The sequence below is a fragment of the Staurois parvus genome, unplaced genomic scaffold, assembly GCF_062004578.1.
Source record: "Staurois parvus isolate SC_StPar_1 unplaced genomic scaffold, SC_StPar_1.0 ptg000836l, whole genome shotgun sequence".
Classification (NCBI taxonomy): domain Eukaryota; kingdom Metazoa; phylum Chordata; class Amphibia; order Anura; family Ranidae; genus Staurois; species Staurois parvus.
In genome coordinates, this window is record NW_028318632.1 from 390,284 (window position 1) to 411,277 (window position 20,994).

Here is a 20,994-nt window from a genome sequence, read left to right on the forward strand (position 1 = left end):
ATCTGATTGAATCCTGATATTTCTGGGATCCAGGTGGGATCCTCCGAACATAAACTGGCTGCATTCACAGACAATGTTCTTTTCTTTCTAAGTTATCCTAAACTAACCTTCCACAACCTATCTAACTTTAAGGTTAATCTCAGGAAGTCAGTCATTCTGCCCCTAAATATTTCAGAGGTTGACTGTCGAGGTCTTGAAAGTTAATTTCCCTTCAAATGGCAAGACTCCCCCTCACTTATTTGAGTATTAAACTTCCCGCGGATCTCTACAAGGTCAACTTTGTTTCATTGTTGTACTCTGTCCAGGTAGAACTGAAGGCGTGAGAAAAGGTACACACCACTTGGTTCTGTAGGATAAGTATATTGAAAATGATGATTCTTCCCAAATTATTTTTTTTTCTAATGGTCCCCATTCATTTACCTAGTCTTTTTCTTTCAAACTCGATGGGAGTTCACTAAATTTGTGTAGCATGGGAAACCGCCTTGTCTCTCGTACGACCTAATGCATCGTACGAACGCAAGGGTTGGCCTAGGTCTTCCAGACCTTGTGTTATACTATCAAGCCACTGCCTTTCTCAATATTATTAATTGGAATATACATACAGTAGACAAACTATGGGTCCCCTTGAAAAAAACCATGTTGGGATGAAATCTAGCCCATGCCCCTTGGCTTCCTCGAACATCTTGGGGACTTTCTGATTGGGTCTCCCCGCTCTCTTCTTCAACCTTGACTTTCTGGGATGGATTGAATAAGAAACTCCCCTTGGCAAATTTTCAATCACCACTCTCCCTACTTGAAGGTTATCCCTGGTTCATTCTAGGAGAAGACGTGGCTTTCTTTAAGTATCGGGGAAGATCTCAAGAGATCCAATGTTTCCAGTTTATGTCAGACTCATCTGAAGCCACTTATAGCATTCCAAAAGGAATAGGGGATGTCCCCCTGGAATAGCTGGGAAAATGCACAGCTTAGTACATTCTTCACCACCATACGAAGAGGTATGACATCTTACGACTCATCTACGTTTGAAACTATGTGTCTAGATAGGACGGGTTCTATCCACCTTCTCTCCAAATTATACAAACTACTATTGGAGAAACTGATTAACACAACTCCTTATTATGTCTGGGAGTGGGAGAGGGAGCTGGGTAGAGACCTGTCAGACAGTAGTATTGACAAAATAACGGCCTTGGCCCACACTTCATCAGTTAACTCTAAATCCCAGGAAGCATGTTTCAAATTTCTATCCAGATGGTATAGGGTTCCTGACAACTATCCCGTATCTTTCTGACAGTATCTGAGCTTTGCTGGAGAGGCTGCAGACAGAGGGGCACTTTCCTACACTTGTGGTGGGACTGCCCAGCCTTTTGCCCATTTTGGTCCACCATCCAGAGTATAATTCACAAGGTCACGTGACACAAAGCAATCGGTTGGGTCTTATAAACGCTCCTTGATGCCTATCTCATCAACACGAGTAAATGTCTTATTCCAATCCACTGGAAATCCCCGGTAGTACCCACTATCAAAGAGTGACTGCAGAAAGTACATAATATCATGGAAGCAGAGGGGTGGAGGTATCAGTGTGCACATACGTACAAAACGTTTTATGGGTGTTGGGCCTTATGGCTTGACTTTCTCTCCTCTGACATGTATAAACAACTAATGTTGTAATTGTAGTATCTCATTTATTATGACCTGCTTAAGTTACAAGTTCCTCTTGAAGGCATGTTGACCAGGACAGACTATGTTTTTACCTTATGTGTCTTATTGTACTCCTTTTTTTTTTCCTGATTATACCTTTCTGGTTTTGTTACCCTTCCCCTCACCCTCAGTTCCGTACATTCCTCCCTGGCTTCTGTAGTGCCTTAAGCCAGCTATCCAGAGATATTTGTGTCTAGTCGGTCGTTATGCTTGACCTCAGTAGCATGTGATACTGTTATAGTATTGTTTTTTTTTTATGCCTATATAGACTCTTTTCTGAGAATTTATTAAGTGTTTCTTTTGATTACTGAATCCTGTGAAAATAAAGATTAAAAAAACACAAACTGATTTTCTTGAAAATGTTTTACTGTGCCAACCATTTGTGCTAGAGATGTAGGCAATTGTATATGTTACATAACACTATAGTCTGCCATTCTGTTTAACTGTTGATAAAACATCTGGTTAAGAATTGTCTGATGAAAACAGTTCTAATGCCTAAAAGTTTACTTGTGGGTACTCTGCCAAGCAGTTAGATTTTATATGAATTGCATCCTCATAAATAAGACTGTAATTTAGAGAGCATTGATAAATAGTTAACCTGGAGTGGTTCTGGGGGAGTAACAGCTTTATCTACATATATTTTAATGCTTTGAGTTTCCATTGAAATCTAAAATTGTGTATGAGTTTGTAGTTTTGTTTGGAGGTTAGATTATTTGAAATTGCCTTTGATTTTATTTGGTAACCAAGAATGTTTCTGAAGTCACCCAATATTCTTAAGAAACTGAATAGAGAAACTATTGGAATAAATTTAATGAGCAAACAGACTAGTTCTTATGTGCACCATCCAATCAGAATTATTGTGATTTCAGCAGGATGAACTGCTATGGGTTTCTGCAGTTAAGAATTAGCACCTTTTCTCATTGTACTGCTTATTATTTAGGTCCACAATTGTCTACCCAACCTTCTTGAGTATAACCAGTTGTGCAACTGGTTTCCCTTATATTCACCTAGTGATCGAGCCAGTTACTCACTCACTTGACTGTCTGTGAAGGCGCAGCATTGTCACCATGGGACAAAAAAAAGTATGTTAGGTTTAGAGAATACTTTCCCCTCCAGCAGCCCACACTGCTAAACCCTGTTGTCTTCAAGAGATAAGCTTGCTGAAAATTTGTCTGAATTTGACACTTCCGAGTGTGTCTCCCGAAAGTGTCAGATTCAGAATGTGGTGTTCCCTACTAAGTCACTACAGGATACAGGATCAGCAGATATCTCGGCAGTCAATGCTCCTGGAAGTAAATCAAATATTCTGAGAATTTTAGCAAAATCATCTGAACAACAAGAATTAGTGGCTTGAGGGGTAAGTATTCATGCAATCCACCATTCCTTTAAATAGACAATGGGGTTATTGTACTAAAGGCTTATACACTATTCTTTTAGAAACTTAAGTTGCACTCTGCATAGGGAATTTTCCCCAGAGTTTAGTGAATGTGGTGAAGCATTGCATTGCAAAGAACACCTAACTACATGCAAGGGAAAAAAAACAGCATTTTTGCTTGCAGAAGATTGAATGATGCAATCGGCAGAGCTTTGCCTCATTCACTAAACTCTGGAGATAATTCCCTTGCACGGTGCAATTGCACTTGCAAAGTGAACAGTTTATTTTTAGTAAATCAACCACACTGTCACCTTGCCAATGCAGGGCAAAGTGATTGTGTCTCTCGAAAGAGGAACCCCTGGCTCCTCATACAGTAAATGGGTTCTAAATGTTTGTTGATAAGTGAAGAATTAAACAATATGTTATGTATTTTTGGATATACAATTTAGGTGTAATAAATTAACATTTAAAATGTATTGAACTTTTATCTAAATATTCTGTTGTGCTAATTACTCTTTAGATTTATTGATGCTTTTCAAGTGACAGTAGAGTCCTAAAACAATATTTTTTTTAAATTTCCTATCTCTGCAATATCTATTTTTTTAAAAATTTTGAAAATCTGTTAAGGCTAAATTTCTTTTTTTTACAGGGGAGTTGCTGGCTTGTTTAGCTCACACAAGGGCAGGAATCCCAGAAGCCATAACTACAGTAGGAACTGTGGAGTGCCTTTATAACCATTTAAAGTCTGAAGAAGAAGAGGTAACTAGCAGATTTAGTGGAATATGTTTTTATCACATTTTTCTTGCTTTTTACTCACACGAGTACACTAATATAATTGTCATTTGCAATTTCCATAAAATTGAGTCTGGCAAATATTTCTGACTGCAAAGTTAGCTGACTGGGTACAGAAAACAGAAAACTGAATGACAGATATTTACCGTAATTTTCCTTTCCTGACAGCACCCCCCCCCCCCATCCTTTCAGGACCTAACTCATAAATTTTAGCCCACCTGTAGCTGTGGCATTCTGTAACTAGCCCTAGCAAGCTGGGTGGGCATTGTGCTGACATGGAGCATGTCAGGAAAGGAAAATTACAATAAGTATCTGTCATTCAATGTTTTGTTTTCCTGATGGCTCCATGTCAGCACAGCTGGGAACTAACAAGCCATACAGGGGAGAGATAATGCTGCACACTCTTTAATTCTGGCTAAAAGCAGAAGCGAAGATGTATGTGCCAAACTCATCTATTAAGACTGCTTCTATACAGTAATGAGCCATGAACATGTATACGTGTGTGTGTGTTTATACACTGCTGAAGAAAAATTAAAGGAACACATTTTAATCAGAGTATAGCATCAAGTCAATTTAACTCCTGGGATATTGATCTGGTCAGTTAAGTAGCAAAGGGGTTGTTAATCAGTTTCCGCTGCTTTGGCATTAATTTATTAACAACAGGTGCACTAGATGGGCAACAATGAAACAACCCCCAAAACAGGAATGGTTTTGCCCTACTCATCTTTTCTGACTGTTTTTCACTAGTTTTGCTTTTGGCTAGGGCCAGTGTCATTACTGGTAGCTGAGGCGATACCTGGACCCTACAGAGGTTGCACAGGTAATCCAGCTCCACCAAGATGGCACATCAATACGTGCCATTGCCAGAAGGTTTGCTGTGTCTCCCAGCACAGTTTCAAGAGCATGGAGGAGATTTCAGGAGACAGGCAGTTACTCTAGGAGAGCTGGACAGGGTCGTAGAAGGTCCATAACCGGTGTCTGCTCCTTTGTGCAAGGAGGAACAGGATGAGCACTGCCAGAGCCCTGCAAAATGACCTCCAGCAGGCACTGGTGCGAATGTCTCTGACCAAGCAATCAGAAACAGACATCATGAGGGTGGCCTGAGGGCCCAATGTCCTCTAGTAGGCCTGTGCTCACTGCCCAGCACCATAGAGCTCGATAGGCATTTGCCATTGAACACAAGAATTGTCAGGCACGCCACTGGCACCCTGTGCTTTACACAGATGAGAGTAGGTTCACCCTGAGAATGTGACAGACGTGAAAGAGAAGCCATTACGTGGAAAATGTTATGTTGCTTGTAACATCGTTCAGAATGAATGTGCACATATACTGTTCATGCATATGTATGTGTGTGTATGTATGTGTGTGTGTGTGTGTGTGTGTGTGTGTATGTGTATATATATACACACACATACAGGCATATATATAATATTTTGACACCCACATAGCTGCCTCGCAGATAGTGATTGGGAACACTCGGCCTACTAGATGCTTCTAGTGGAGAGTGACATGATCTGCCTGGCACAGTCAACCCTTTCAGCTTACATGCTCCACCTGGAATGACAAACAAGTGCTCGACTTTTTGATGCCAGATGTCACTTGATGTAACATTTTGAAGCTTGGCCCACATTCAATGGGCAAACGTTTGAGGCACTCCCACAGAGAGACGTAGAAAGGACAACTTCTTGTGTGATATGGACTCTGAAGGCCACTTTAGGCACAAATTCAAGCATCGGCATGAGTGCCACCCTGTCCAGGAAGGACATGAGAATGGGTTCTTTAAGGCAGCTAATGACACTCTTCTGACCGATGTAATTGCCACCAGAAAAGTGGTTTTCAGTGAGCGGTATCACAAGGGGCCACTTTGATTGAAGGCATATGGTGCAAAGTCCAACACCAATGGGAGATCCCTCTTCGGTAACAACAATCCCGTAGGGAGGATTTAATCAAATTGCAGCTTGAAGAACAGTATAATTAAGTGTAGGATGCCCACTGTATGCCAGGGAAGGCAGAGATAGCTGAAGTGTGCGCATGTAGCATACTTACACATAAACCTAAGTCAAGCCTTCCTGCAGAAACTTCAGAACATAACAAACGTGTGAAGAGCCCAGTGTAAAATCTTTATCCTGTGAATTTATGACATATTCCACTATAGGCACTGTAGTACTGTTCTTTGTTCCTTTCATAAGAGTATTCACAACCTTTACAGAGCACCCAAGTTCTATTAGCCTCTGCTTCTCAAAACCCAAACCATCAGCTTGAGCCTGTGCTGAAAAATTAGACTTTGGAGAGGATTTGATCAGAGGGATCCTTGAAACTCAGTAGAAGCAGAGGGTACCAAGGCCCCTTTGACCAATCTGGCCACCATCAGACCTGTCACCTTCCCCTGCCATAACCTCAGCAGAAAGCTGAGAATCCGAGGGAGCGGCAGAAAGGCAAAATCTGTCTTGGAGATCCACTTTGCGATCATTTCCCCCCTGATTGCTTGTAGATGTTGGACCCTGGAATAGAACTTCAGTAACTTGGTGTTGACTTGGGATGTGAACCTTTTGGAAGAAATTACCAAGCTCCGTTAGTTCTCGAAAGACTTGCGGCAGTCTGGACCATTCATTGTTGAGGATCGTTCTGGACAAATAGTTTGCCTGAAAATTTTTCCAACCAGGCACATAGGCCGCAGATAACTGCTGAATATTGACTTGGGCTGAATGTAGAATTGGAGAAACCTCCTTCAGCGGGGAGGGGAGTCAGTGGCAAAATAATTATTTGATACCATGCAGCGTTTGTAAGCTTGCCCACTTATGAAATTTCTATAATTTTTATCATAGGTGTATTTTAAATGATAGAGACAGAATAACAACCAAAAATCCAGAAAAACACGTTATAAATTGAGTTGCTATTCAGTGAGTAAAATAAGTATTTGATCCCCTACCAACCAACAATAATTCAAAAACAATAATAGACTGGCTATGTGCTTATGTGGAACACAGATTTAGTCCTGTCAGTTGTAAGAAGGTGCTCGTAACGACAACTCATTATGTGTATAACAGACACCTGTTGACAGAATCTTTCTTCAAACCTCACCACGATGGGCAAGACTATAGAGCTGTTAAAGGACATCAGGGACAAGATTGTTGACCTGCACAAGGCTGGAACTGGCTACAAGACCATCAACAAGATGCTTGGTGAGAAGGAGACCACTATTGGAGCTATTATTCACAAATGGAAGAAATACAAAATAGCCATCAATCTCCCTCTCTCTTGAGCTCCATGCAAGATTTTGCCTCATGGGGTAAGGACAATCATGAGAAAAGTGAGGGATCAGCCCAGAACCACAAGGGAGGAGCTTGTGAATGATCTCAAGGCAGTTGGGACCACAGTCCCTAAACAAACCATTGGTAACACAATGCCGCCAGGGATTGAAATCCTGCAACATCTGCATGGTCCCCCTCCTCAAGAAGGCACATATACAGACCCCTCTAAAGTTTGCCAATGAACATCTAAATGATTTAGAGAAGGATTGGGAGAAAGTGCTGTGATCAGATGAGACCAAAATTTAGCTACTTGGCATGAACTTGACTTGCTGTGTTTGGAGGAAGAAAAATGCTGACTATGACCCTAAGAACACCATCCCTACAGTCAAGCAGGAGGTGGAAACATTATGCTTGCATACAGCCCAACTTTGCCGCATTGAGGGGCCAATGGATGAGGCCATGTATTGTAAAGTCTTGGATGAGAACCTTCTTCCCTCAGCCAGAACACTGAAGATGAGTCATGGATGGGTCTTCCAGCATGACAATGACCCAAAACATACCACCAAGGCAACAAAGGAATAGCTCAAAAAGAAGCACATTAAGGTCGTGGAGTGTCCTATCCAGGCCCCAGACCTTAATCCTATAGAAAATTTATGGAGGGAGCTCTGGGAAGGAGGGAAGTCCTGTAAAGAAGAGTGGACCAAATCCCTCCTGAGATGTGTGCAAACCTGGTTTCCAACTACAAGAAACGTCTTACCTCAGTACTTGGTGGAGAAACCCTTGTTGGCAACCACAAAGTCATGTTTTGTTTTGGGATCAAATACTTATTTTACTCACTGAACTGCAACTCAATTTATGACATCTGTATTATGGGTTTTTTCTGAATTTTTGGTTGATATTCTGTCTCTATCATTTAAAATACACCTATGATAAAAAATAATAGATCCTTCATTTTTGTAAGTGGGCAAACTTACAAAATCAGCAGGGAATAAAATAATAATTTTCCCCACTGTATGAATCACCCCTTGTTTCTGGTTGTAGGCCACAGATATAGTGCTCTCCAACTTCACCAGGACAGGTCCACCCCGGATGAGGCTGAAGGCTAGGAGAACCTGAAATGTCGTTCTCGTCTCCAGGATGTTGGACACCATCTTGGACCCTTAAAAAAACCATTGGTTTTGAGCCCATTACTCCCCAACTACTTTGCTGGTGTTTGACTGTACCACCAGACACTAGGTCATCAGACGGGAATGACATTACAGAAGATTCCACTTCTCCAACCACAAGTTTAGCCTCACTTTCATACAGGGTGTAATCAATATTTTCTGACCTAGGCCCTCTGACTGTCACTGCTCCAGAAACCTGACTTGAAAGGGGGTGAGAGTACAAATGAGCCTACCTGACTGGCTGGAGTGAGGTGATTTCTGCGGCCCAATCTGAGACATGAAGGATGAAAGACCTTCCCAATATGGCCTGAAATGCTTGCCTTGATGGACCATGTGTCTGTCACAAAGGCTGTATCTATGTCTAAAAAGGAGCCACCAAGTACCCATAAGACATGTTTGGTTAACATCCCCAACATTCCGAAAAGCATCCTGAGATGGAGCTCTTCGCTGACCTCTTGGATTATGTGCTGGCTTACCAGTTTTTCCTGGACTCCAGCCAGAAATGCAGAAGCTACATTCTGTAGTGAGCGTGGAAACGACTCTTGAACTTCGGTCTCCTTTACCTGAACAGACGTTCATCTAGAGGCAGGAAGTCAAACTGACCACTATTAATTTAGGCTTCAACTTCTAAGATCAAGAACAATGCAGTGCTTGAGTACGTCCTTGAAGGCCACAGCATCTTCTAATGGTAAGGTCTTGTATCTGGGCAGTCCAATAAGGGACACACTGACCAAAAGGCAACTAATGACACCTTCCTGTTCAAAAGGGCATAACTTTGACTTCATGCTGCAATCTTGCAGAATGAGCACTTGATTTAGTCAGCATAAGGAAATTGTCAAGCCATCCTCTGGAGGCACTTGAAATACTTCCACAGCTTTGCTTCCATATTAAAGGCAATTCACCAACCTTAAAGGAAGGATCAAAGCCTAGACAAAGGTCATCCTCATCTTCTTATTTAGAAGAGACTGAAGAGGATTGATTGGCTTGAGAAGGCTCTGAGACCATTTTTTTTAATGGCCCTGAAAGGAAGACTGGACATTGCCAGAATAGATAGCCCTTGCAGAAGGTGAATTCAACAATTCCTTGTCTTGACAAGCTAGATCACCACCATCTTAATGCTTTAGCAAAGCAGGAATCATAGTCCTGTTTATCCACAGAATCTTTGGAAGAATCTGACAAGGTTTGAAGTTTCTGAGACTGCTCATTGGCAGAATGTATGACCCCTTCATAAGATGAGTGAAAGCAACTACCTTAGAACGTATTGACCACGTGTTCAATTGATGTGATAACCTGTTAGGTATCAACTTCTTTATCTCTGGCTGCTTGAACCAGCAGGGTTTATACAGTCGTGCTCATCAGTATCTTCTTTTTGGAACAGTCTGAGGAGGATTGTTTGCCTGGAAGGCTAGGAAGCAGCTCATTGCTAGAATAGATAACCCTTTCGCAGAGTGAGTGGAAACACTCCTTTAGAGTGTATTAGCCTCATGTGACAACCTGTTAGGTGCCATCAACTTTATTCTTGGTTGCTTGAACACAGCAGTATTCATGTTATGTAGTTATGTTCATCCACATCATCCTCTTTGGAAACTCTGAAAAGGCCTGTTTCACCTGAGAAGGATAGGCAGCTTCTCATTGCCAGAGCAGATAACCCTTTCAAAGGGTGAGTGGAAATCACTCCTTTAACAGGGTATTAACAATGTGCTTATTGAATGTGACATCCTTTTAGGTCTCATCATCTCTATCCCTGGTTGCTTAAACCAGCAGGATACATACAGTCATGCTCAACCACATCTTCCTCCAATATAGAGTTTGAAGAGGGCTGTTTTTTGCCTGGAAAAGCTCTGAGCCTGCTCATTGCAAGAATAGATAATCCTTTAACGGGGTTTTACCTGCCACTTAACAAGCAGCTCAAAAAATAATTTAATGGAGTACAAAATAGCTTGCTTAGTAACAAACCATAATGGGTTAACTACTGCTAGAAGGAGGCTGTTATTGCAGCTTCCAACCACAGCCCTGAAGTCACCAGGTGGTTAATGAACCTAACCTTGCCCTGCCAGAGAACAGGACATGATGAAACAGTTCTGTTCAGAAGAGCAATAAAAAGTTAGAAATCTGCAACAAAATTACAATCATATTTTGCAATGTACACAAACCACTCAAAGGAATTGTCATCATAAAGACTTTTTTTTCAGAGAAAGTGTAGAGCACAAACAAATATTAAAGGATGTCTTATACTCCAACAGGCAATAGTTGGATAAAGTAGTCATCCACGGGTGATTTATCTACCTTCCCTGGGAATTCTGGTCTTTTGAGGGGGTTGGAATAATGGTACAATAGTAAAGCAAACATGAGAAGTTATCAACAGGTTAATGCCATGTGTGAACAGACAAAGTATTACTTTGTACACCTGTTATGCAGAGTACTACCTCTGGAGGAGCTCAGGGTATGCACAGCAACTGCAGGGAGCAAGGCACAACAATAACTAGCACTGTAGCATTCATTTGGATACAAAGCATTTTTCAATTTAGCTTACCCAACCACTACCATCTGACTGCAAACGCTGGCACTGCGCAGGTGCGCGTGCCTAGGAGAGACTCTGCTGACACAGCTGCCCACTTCACATGGACCCAGCAGACCCCAGACAAGGCTGTTAGCCAACTATGTAACTATAGAAGACTTGTTCACCTGTCTTATGTACCTCATTCTTAAAATGTTGAGTTAAATAAATCTAAACATATGTTAAGAAAAAAAAATAAATGACTGTCCTGTGCAAAGGTTCGTGTAGCCTGTGCTGATGCCTTGGGTTATTTAACATTCAACCGTACTGCCCATCGTCAACTTTTAATGGAGTGCAGGAATCAACCAGAATTGTATAATCTGCTTATCAACAACCTCAGTAAAGATGGAAGAATCTCCAAAGTGTTTATAGAAGAATTTGATACTCAGAGAAAAATAGGACTTCCCTCCCTCAGGTAAGTAGCATCAATTTTACTTGGTAAAGGTCTTTGCTTGAATACAAAGTGTGTGTGTGTGTTGCCAGTCTGTGGACAAGCATCTTGCACAGCAGACATCTTCAAAACCACAACAAAATATATTTTCAAATCTAGAAGAAGCACAGGGAAGAAAGTCAAGTTTCACCTAAAAAGAAACTAAAGTCCTCTAGGTGGGGGTTGGCTCTTGCCCTAAAGTGCACTTGTAAATTATTGCACACTTACCTCCTAGTGTGCCCTCCACCAGCAATGACAGGTCCATCTTCCCCTCTAATTTTTCTGGGTCTTGAATCCAACCTTCTTGGCCATTGGATTAGCCACTTTTGAAGATACTGCTCTGACTTTAAATGTCTCTTCTGCTAGAAAACCCTAACTCTTAGAAAATGTTACTGCAGGTTTAACCACTTGCCCACCCTCCTTTTTTCCCACGAATTGAGCTTTCTTTCGGTGGTATTTGATCACCTGTGTGTTTTTTATTGTTTGCGCTATAAAATAAAAAGGCCGACAATTTGGAGAAAAAAACAATATTTTTGACTTTTTGCTATTAAACATGTCCAGTAAAATTTTTTTTAAAAATCTCATTTCGTCATAAATTTAGACCAAAATGTAGTCTGCGACATGTCTTGGTTAAAAAAAATCCCAATATGCGTAAATTAATTGGTTTACGTGAAAGTTATAGCGTTTACAAATTGCGCTATATATACTGGGATTTTTAAAAAAATTTTTACCAGTAATGGCGGCGATCAGCTACTTATAGCGGGACTGCGATGGACATTCTCACACTGGGGGGAACTGACTTGGTGTCACTGACATCCCCAGTGACACCAATACAGTGACCAGTGCTAAAAAGAAAATAACACTGGGTAGGAAGGGGTTAACATGAAGGGGTTAACAAGAGGGTTTCACTGTAATCGCACTGCTCTGGATGGCTGTGCTGTGCACAGCCATCCAGAGCAGTGTGCCCGAGCTGACAGGGAGGAGGACTGTTAATAAACAAAACAGTCCTCCTCCCTATCGGTGATCGTCGGAAATCACCGGGCTTAGGTGAGTAATTACCAGCTGGGACCCGATGATTGACAGCTGTAAATGGCGGCGTGGGTAGAGCGCTCGCACCTACCCAGAAATGCAAAATCACATAATTTTGTGCACCCCTGCCACCCTGTAGCAGTATATCTGCTATAGGGTGGTGGGGATGTGGTTAATGTGCCACAAAAAAGTGTGTATAGAATAGGAAATGTTTATAATCCCGATCAGATTTTTTTTCGATATGGGAAAATTTTGCCTTACTTCCTGTCCAGGAGACACTGTAGGAATAGATAAGAAATCTCTCCATTGTGCGGGAAAAGACAAATGTCACTGGTACCAGTGCCCCCACTGGAAATTTTGTCCGAACCCATGATCTGTTGACTGTAAAATTTGGGATTCCCCATCACTTCTATTTAGTGGCAATAGTTAACTGCACAATTAGAATATCCTCATCGAGGAAAGACAGAAGTAAAAAAACTGGGTTCTAAATCTTTTTTTTTCCATATCCAAAACTAAAAGAAAGCATGGGCTTTAGAGGAACCCCTCAACTCTCTGAGCTTTTGTAGCTGCAGGCACCAAGGGCAAAGTCATCCTCAAAGTTCACAAGAGAAATAGTGAAGTTATTGAAGTCTGTTCTTGGCACTTTGTTCTACTTCTCTGCTTTAAACTTTGAGGATGATTTACTCCTCAGTGCCTGCTACACAAGTCATTGAAGGCTTGTCTTAGAGTTCACATATTTGCTTGTTAAAATTTGTGAAAGCTTGAATGTCCATAGCTTGGGCACAGTTGCATTGTTTAGATTTCTGTCATAAAATTAATCTTTCTTTCTATACAGTATTGACAGGAGACAGTCTAATGCAAAACGTACTATAATTATTATAACTATAATTATTACTGAAATTTCATGTCAGTAACAACACAAACAAAATCTTTCACATAAGCTTCAATTATGTGTCTCTCTATTCCTAGATAAACCATCCAGAATCCACATTATTATAAAGAGACCCACCTATACATTTAAAGACTATAATAAAGAGACTTCTTTTAGCAATTCATCCGCCATAAACCCAGCCCCCAAACAAGTCAGAAAAGAAAGAAGAAAAAAAAGAAATACAAAAAAAAGTATAAAAAAAGTATAAAAAAAAATAAAGTGGGGGAAACAATATAATTCTCTTTCTCATCTCCCCGCCCCCCTCCCCTCAGTTAGCTTTTTAACAATGTGACCTACTTCTAGAATGCACAGAAAGATTTCCATGGGGACCACACTGCTATAAATTTCTTGTAATTGTCATTTATCATTGCAGTCAATACTTCCATTCTCCTAAGGTATTTCCTCTACCCACTCTGCCATTCACGGGAGATCAGAAGATCTCCAAAATCTTGATAGAACAGTCCTTGTGGCTATCAAACAAAAGAGTAGGAGTTCCTCCTTGACCTCCCTAGCAGAGCCTGGAAGGATAGACAGCAATGCCACCTGCAGTGTAGAAGCAACTTGTTTGTTCATTATATATTCATGTACATCAAGTATAGCTGTCCAAACAATATAATTCTTGAGCATATCCATCACAGATGGAGTAATGTGCCTGGATGTGTTTAACACCTCCAGCAGTTATTTGACATTTGAAGAAATATTCTGTGCAGCATAACCAGATATTGGTACCATCTTGATATTAGTTTGTACTTTACTGACTGTGGACATTTTATGTGACCGCCTGAATGCTTTTATGGTATCTTCCTGTAGGATTGTACTCCCCAATTCCCTTTCCCACTCGGCTATATAGTATGGCACTCTCAAGTTTGAGGTAGACAGCAGTAACTCATAAATGGTTGAGATCAGATGGGGATAATCTGCATCCCTAAACATAATTTTTCAAAAGATGTAAGAGTTCTGTGTATTGGACCCTTTTTCTTTAATACATTCTTATAAAAATTCCCAAGTTGGAAATACCCCAATCTGGACCCACTAGCAATTCCCTTAGGGGCTTTATGTTACTCTCGGAGAGGGCATTAAATATTGGTGAGATTGAGAAAGAGGTCCACCTGAACAGTCCCTTTCTAAACTGTCCTGGTGGAAAATCTGGGTTACCCATAATTGGGGTCATTGAACCTTCATAAGTCGAAATGGTGATCGTTTTAATTAAATAGTCCCAAGAAGTAGTAATAATAGAAATGGTCAGTCAGTTACTGGACATTTTTTTTAGAGGGTATCCATGGCATGACAGAAGGGAAAGTGAGCTTCTATCTGGGCCTATTGTTTATCCTTTAAGTGATATTTACTATCTATCTATGAGTCTAGCCAGAAGAACTGCTTTATGGTAAAGTGCTAAATTTGGTAGTCCCAGTCTTTGGTTTCCTCCTTTATAAGCACATCATATTTTGGAACTAGCCCAAACATCTTTTAAGCATGAGGAATGTACTGTTCAGAAGAACTTTTCAGGGAGGGTTATTGGTATAGTCTGAAATATATAAAAGAATCTTGGAAGAGAATTAATTTTTATCAAGTCTTGATAAAGCGCATGCGTGTGAAACATGTTGTCCCGGCAACTGGCCTCTTCCTTCTAAAGCTGCGGCTCCAGCGAGAGTTCCCCCACCCTCCGTCTCCCCACATCGTGGTGGCGTCACCCGGGGCACTGGGACGCCGGATATACGTGGTCCCTGCACTGACAGGCATTCCACTCTCCACTGCTTCCCTCTGAGCGGACAGGCCGTCCATTTTGGAACCTGGCTTCTTAAAGCGACAGGCTGGTTATCTATTTTTTACCATATGAATCATTAAAGGTACACCTCCATATAAGGTGTATTACTTTTATCACAAAACTACACAGCGCCGATTAAAAAAAAATAAAAAGGGTGGGGGGAGGAGCCTGAACATGGCGGCACAGGAAAGTGTGGAGTAAGCACTCTCCGTTAGCCTTCCCCACCTATCCTCCCTAAAGTGTCTCAAAAAGTCTAAATAGCTCTGTTGGAGGGCTGCTGGAGACTAACCTGGATGGAAGGGGGGTCTCGGCGGTGGCGTGGTGGCTTGTCTGGAGCAAGGCGACGAGGCTCCCGTTCTCCTGAGGTCTGCCAGTGGTAATTCTGGAGGAAGCGCAGGGTTGCCAGGTGACAAAGAGAAGCGGTGTGACCACGTGGGTGGCCGCGGAGGAGCGCTGGGAGAAGAAGACGGCCGGCGTCCTAGGGAGCCGGTGAAATGCCAGCTTTCGTTTCTAATCTGTCCCCAGGGGACTCGGGGGTATAAAAGAAAAAGGGAGCCAAAGGAATCCCCCTAAAGAGAGGATACGGCCACAGGAGAAGAGACAACAAAAGACTGCAATTTTGAAGCCGCTCCATAGTGGAGGGTGAGTGAGAGCTGCTGGTCTTCTTATGTGCTGGTTTTTCTGTGTCATAATGTACTGAATTTGATACTCCGTTTAAAAAGAAAGAAGGGGATTCCTAGAGAGGGCCTGAAGGTGTGGAAGAAAGAAGGTTGTTACCTGGCCCTAGAAAAAGAAAAGAAAGTGGATATAAATAAAGATCAACAGGTTAATCTTTTTTTTTTTTTCTCCAAATGCCTACTCAAATATATACCCCAGAGTCTTAAAAATAAGAAAAAAGTCCCATAAGCGACATGAAAGGTAAAAATATTAAAGGGAGTGGGCCCAAGAATTCCCAAACTGGTACGATTAATAAGTACATGTCGCAGGGGAATTTGACTCCAGAAAGATCTCAGGGAGTAAGTGAAAAGAGTGAACTGGAAATAAGTTTGGATAACAGCCCGAGATCTTCCCTGGGATCGGTTAACAATAGTCAACAAATAATGGAAGGAATGGAGCTGAGAGAAACTGAAAAAGAACTGCAAATACCAAATAAAAAGGAAATGGCGGAGATGTTTAAAAACTTGGAAAAATCAATAAACCAAGAGATGGGGATAATTCGGAAAGAAATGGGGCAGTTGTTAACTAGAGTGGAAGAAACGGAGGAAAAAGTTAAAAATCATGCCCAAATTATTCCAAAATTAGAGAAATGGATAATAGATACAGTTGCAAGAAAAAGTATGTGAACTCCTTGGGATTACGTGGAGTTTTGCATGAATTGGGCATAAAATGTGCTCTGAACGTCATCTAAGTCACAACAATAGAAGAACACAGTCTGCTGAACATAATACTACACAAACATTAGACGTTGCCATGGTTTAATTGCACATAACATGTAAACATTCACAGTTCAGGGAGGAAAAAGTATGTGAGGCCCTAGCTTAATGACTTCTCCCAGAGCTAATTGGAGCCAGGAGTGAGCCAACCTTGACTCCAATCAGTGTGATAATATTGGATGTGTTGCTGACAGCTGTCCTGCCGTTAAAAAACACACACCTGTTTTGGGTTTACTGGTTTCAAGAAGCAATGTCTGATGTGAACCATGCCTCGCAGCAAAGAGCTCTCAGAAGACCTACGATCAAGAATTGTTGACTTGCATGAAGCTGGAAAGGGTTACAAAAGTATCTCCAAAAGCCTTGATGTTCATGTGTCCATGGTAAGACAGACTGTCTACAAATGGAGAAAGTTTAGCACTGTTGCTACTCTCCCTAGGCGTGGTCGTCCTGTAAAAATGACTGCAAGAGCACAGCGCAGAATGCTGCATGAGGTAAAGAAGAATCCCAGAGTGTCAGCTAAAGACCTACAGAAATCTCTGGCACATGCTAACATTTTTGTTGACACATCTACAATAAGGAAAACATTAAACAAGAATGGAGTACATGGGAGGACACCACGGAGGACACCACGGAGGAAGCCATTGCTGTCCAAAAAGAATATTGCAGCACGTTTGAAGTTTGCAAAAGAGCACCTGGATGTTCCACAGCACTACTGGCAAAATATACTGTGGACAGATGAAACCAAGATTGAGTTGTTTGGGAAGAACACACAACACTATGTGTGGAGAAAAAAAGGCACAGCACACCAACATCAAAACCTCATCCCCACTGTAAAACATGGCGGAGGGAGCATCATGGTTTGGGGCTGCTTTGCTGCCTCAGGGCCTGGACGGATTGTTGTCATTGATGGGAAAATGAATTCCAGAGTTTATCAAGACATTTTGCAGGAAAACGTATGACCATCTGTCCGCCAACTGAAGCTCCACAGAGGATGGGTGATGCAACAGGACAATGACCCAAAGCATACAAGTAATTCAACAAAACAATGGCTGCAACAGCACAGAATACGCCTTCTGGAGTGGCCCAGTCAGAGTCCTGACCTCAACCCGATTGAAATGCTGTGGCATGACCTTAAGAGAGCGATTCACACCAGACATCCCAAGAATATTGCTACACTGAAACAGTTTTGTGAAGAGGAGTGGTCCAAAATTACTCCAGATCGTTGTGCAGGTATGATCTGCAACTACAGGAAACGTTTGGTTGAGGTTATTGCTGCCAAAGGAGGGTCAACCAGTTATTAAGTCCAAAGGTTCACATACTTTTTCCTCCCTGCACTGTAAATGTTTACATGTTATGTGCAATTAAACCATGGCAACATCTAATGTTTGTGTAGTATTATGTTCAGCAGACTGTGTTCTTCTATTGTTGTGACTTAGATGACGTTCAGAGCACATTTTATGCCCAATTCATGCAAAACTCCACGTAATCCCAAGGGGTTCACATACTTTTTCTTGCAACTGTATCAGGAAAGAACAAAAAAGACTGCTTTATATGATGGAGGATCAAGAAAATAGGGAAAGGAGAAATAACCTTAGAATAAGAGGAGTCCCAGGGCTGTTACAGGGCAAAGATTTAAAGGAGACAACATGTAAAATTTTGAACTCCATAATGGACAGATCTGCTGTGGAGATGTTTAAATTGGATGGAGTGTATAGGATAGGGAAGTTTCAACAAGAAAAAGGCTCAGAAAAATCAAGAGATATAATTGTTCAATTCCATAATTATGGAGACAAAGACGAGATATGGAAGAAGATTAAAGGAAGAACAAATATTAAGTATGGAGGAAAAAATATTCAAATTTTTGCAGATTTAGCAGCTGGGACATTGAGAAGAAAGAGATCATTGAAACCCCTATTAGAATTGTTGAAAAAACATAATGTGCAATATAGATGGGGTCGCTCAGCATGTTTAATCGGATGGAGGGATGGAATCACAGCATTTCTAAGATCTCCAGAAGATATGAAAGACTTCTGTGATAAATTTGAACTGCAGAGAATGGAGATACTGGAAAGGGAAGTAGAGGAGGGAGAGTCATGCACTTTGGGAAAAGAGGAGTGGCAGCTAGTTAGAAGGGGAAATAGAGAGCCTATAGATAGAGGGACACTGGGGAGGAGGGGGGGGGGGAAGTTAAGCGGTACATGGGTGGAGCAAAACCCCAAGGTTGGAATCAAGGGTGGGACTTGTTCCACAAATGATTCATAGGCAAATAAGAGGACTAATGGGGGGGGGGGGGGGTGGGAGGGGAGGGGGCTGGAGGAGGGATGGGAGTAGGGCAATATGGAAGAAGTCCAGTTTGTAACTTATAATGTAAAGGGGTTGTGTTGTCCTGGGTAGAGATTTAGATTGTTTAAAGAATTGCAACACAGAACATCTTCAGTGGATTTCTTGCAGGAGACACACTTAGAGATTGAGTCAAATCTTAGGCTGAAGACTAGACATTTCCCGGTATGGTACTATGCGGATTCACCAATTAAAAGAGCAAAAGGGGTAGCTATAGGCTTTGCAAAGAATATAAGGTTTGAGCTGGAGAAGAGAATAACGGATCCTGATGGAAGGTTCTTGTTTTTGAGGGGTAAATGGCAAGAAATTGAGTGTACAATAGCCAGTATATATTGCCCAAATAAGAAACCGGAGATATTTTTGAGGGGAGTATTGAAGAAGCTGATGGATTTTAAAAGAGGCCGTCTGATAGTGGCTGGAGACTTTAATGTTTGTATGGACCCGCGGATGGATACTACTTCTGTGAGGAAGGAGGAGAGCAGGTCCCTGAGATCATTAAAGAAACTGATGCATGAGTGTCAATTAGTGAATATATGGAGAATTGGGCATATGAAAGATAGAGACTATACTTTTTTCTCACACACACGAGACTTATTCTAGATTGGATTATATACTGGTAGAACATCGATTTATAGAATCTGCAGTAGAAGTAAAAATTGAAGTAAGTTCTTTATCAGATCATGCCCCGGTTGCAATGAAGTCAAGATGGGGCAGAGAGGAGGCTTAGTTTGGAGGATGAATGAGGCAGGTCTTCTGGATCAAGAGATCGATCGGAAGATCGAGATGGAAATTAAACGATTTTTTGAGGAGAATGATGCAGAAGACGTGTTGGTTGCTACGGTGTGGGAGGCCCATAAGGCCTACATTAGAGGACTACTTATTGCAATAGGGGCAAAAAAGAAAGGAGGGAAAAGATCAACGGACTTCTAAGTGAAATATTCGATCTTGAACAGGCTCATAAAAGGAAAATATCTAAGGAGATGATGCAGAAAATAATAAAAAAAAGAAGAATTAGAGAATGTGATGGAAGAGGAAAAAAGAAGAGTCTTTAATAAAGTAATAAGTGAAAGGTATAGATGGGGAGATAGGCCAGGAAAGTATTTAATGAGAGCCCTAAGGAAAAAGAAAAATAGGAATTATATAGAAAAAATAAGAAACCCCAAGGGTGAACTGGTTCACTCAACTAAAGACATTGCTAGAGTATTCAAGGAATATTATAGTAAGTTGTATAATATCATCCCCCAGGATACTTTAAATAAAGTTGAAATAGTAAATAGAGAAAAAAAAACATACTTAAAAAATGCAGGTCTATCAAAATTGAGTGAAGTACAATTGAATTCCCTAGAATCAGAAATTACGTTAGAGGAAATAAAAACAGCATTAAAAAGTACCACGACGGGGAAAAGCCCAGGGCCAGATGGGTATACTGTAAAATATTATAAAAAATATAAAGAGTTGCTAATACCCAAATTGAAGATATACATGAATGCTCTGGGAGGTGAGTTGGAAATGAGGGGAGAATCTCTACAGGCTAATATAGTTTTAATTCATAAGGAAGATAAGGATCCCTCTCAGTGTGCAAGCTATAGACCAATTGCACTGTTGAATGTAGATACTAAACTGTACGCAAAGGTTTTGGCAAATAGGCTGAAGGATTTGATGCCGGACTGGATACATGGGGACCAGGAGGGTTTTGTCCTGGGGAAAGAGGGTAGAGACAACTGTTTGAGATCATTGTTGCTCATTCAGGAAGGTAAAAAAGGGAAAACCCTGGTGGTGCTGTTGTCAATTGACGCCGAGAAAGCATTTGATAGAGTGAATTGGGGATTTATAATGGACACCTTGGAAGCGCTAGGATTGGGAGATAGAATGAGAAAGTGGATTGGAAAGTTTTATATAGGGGCCTTCAGCAGCTATCACGGTTAATGGAGGAAGGTCGGAGCTTTTCGGGATGTCAAATGGAACAAGACAAGGATGCCCACGGTCTCCACTGTTATATGTTTTATCGTTGGAGCCATTGCTATCTACAATAAGGAAGAACATAGATATAAAGGGAATATGGATAGGAGATAGAGAACATAAGGTGGCGGTCTATGCGGATGATTTGATGTTCTATGTTGGAAATCCTAGGATATCACTTCCAAGCTTAATGAGGACATTGAAGGAATATGGGGAATTATCAAATTTAAAAATTAATCCGACAAAAACTGAAATCTTAAATTTAAAT

The 20,994-nt window shown here is 41.2% G+C and overlaps 1 protein-coding gene across 1 annotated transcript in view; it reads left to right on the forward strand.

Moving 5' to 3' along the window:
* The window catches only part of ANKAR (ankyrin and armadillo repeat containing), a 282,038-nt gene that overhangs the window by 237,947 nt on the left and 23,097 nt on the right, over positions 1 to 20,994 (forward strand). Inside the window, exons 20-21 of the mRNA XM_089655357.1 lie at positions 3,723 to 3,832; positions 11,058 to 11,254. Of these exons, the coding sequence (XP_089511483.1) occupies positions 3,723 to 3,832; positions 11,058 to 11,254 (307 nt within the window). The remainder of the gene's footprint in view (positions 1 to 3,722; positions 3,833 to 11,057; positions 11,255 to 20,994) is intronic.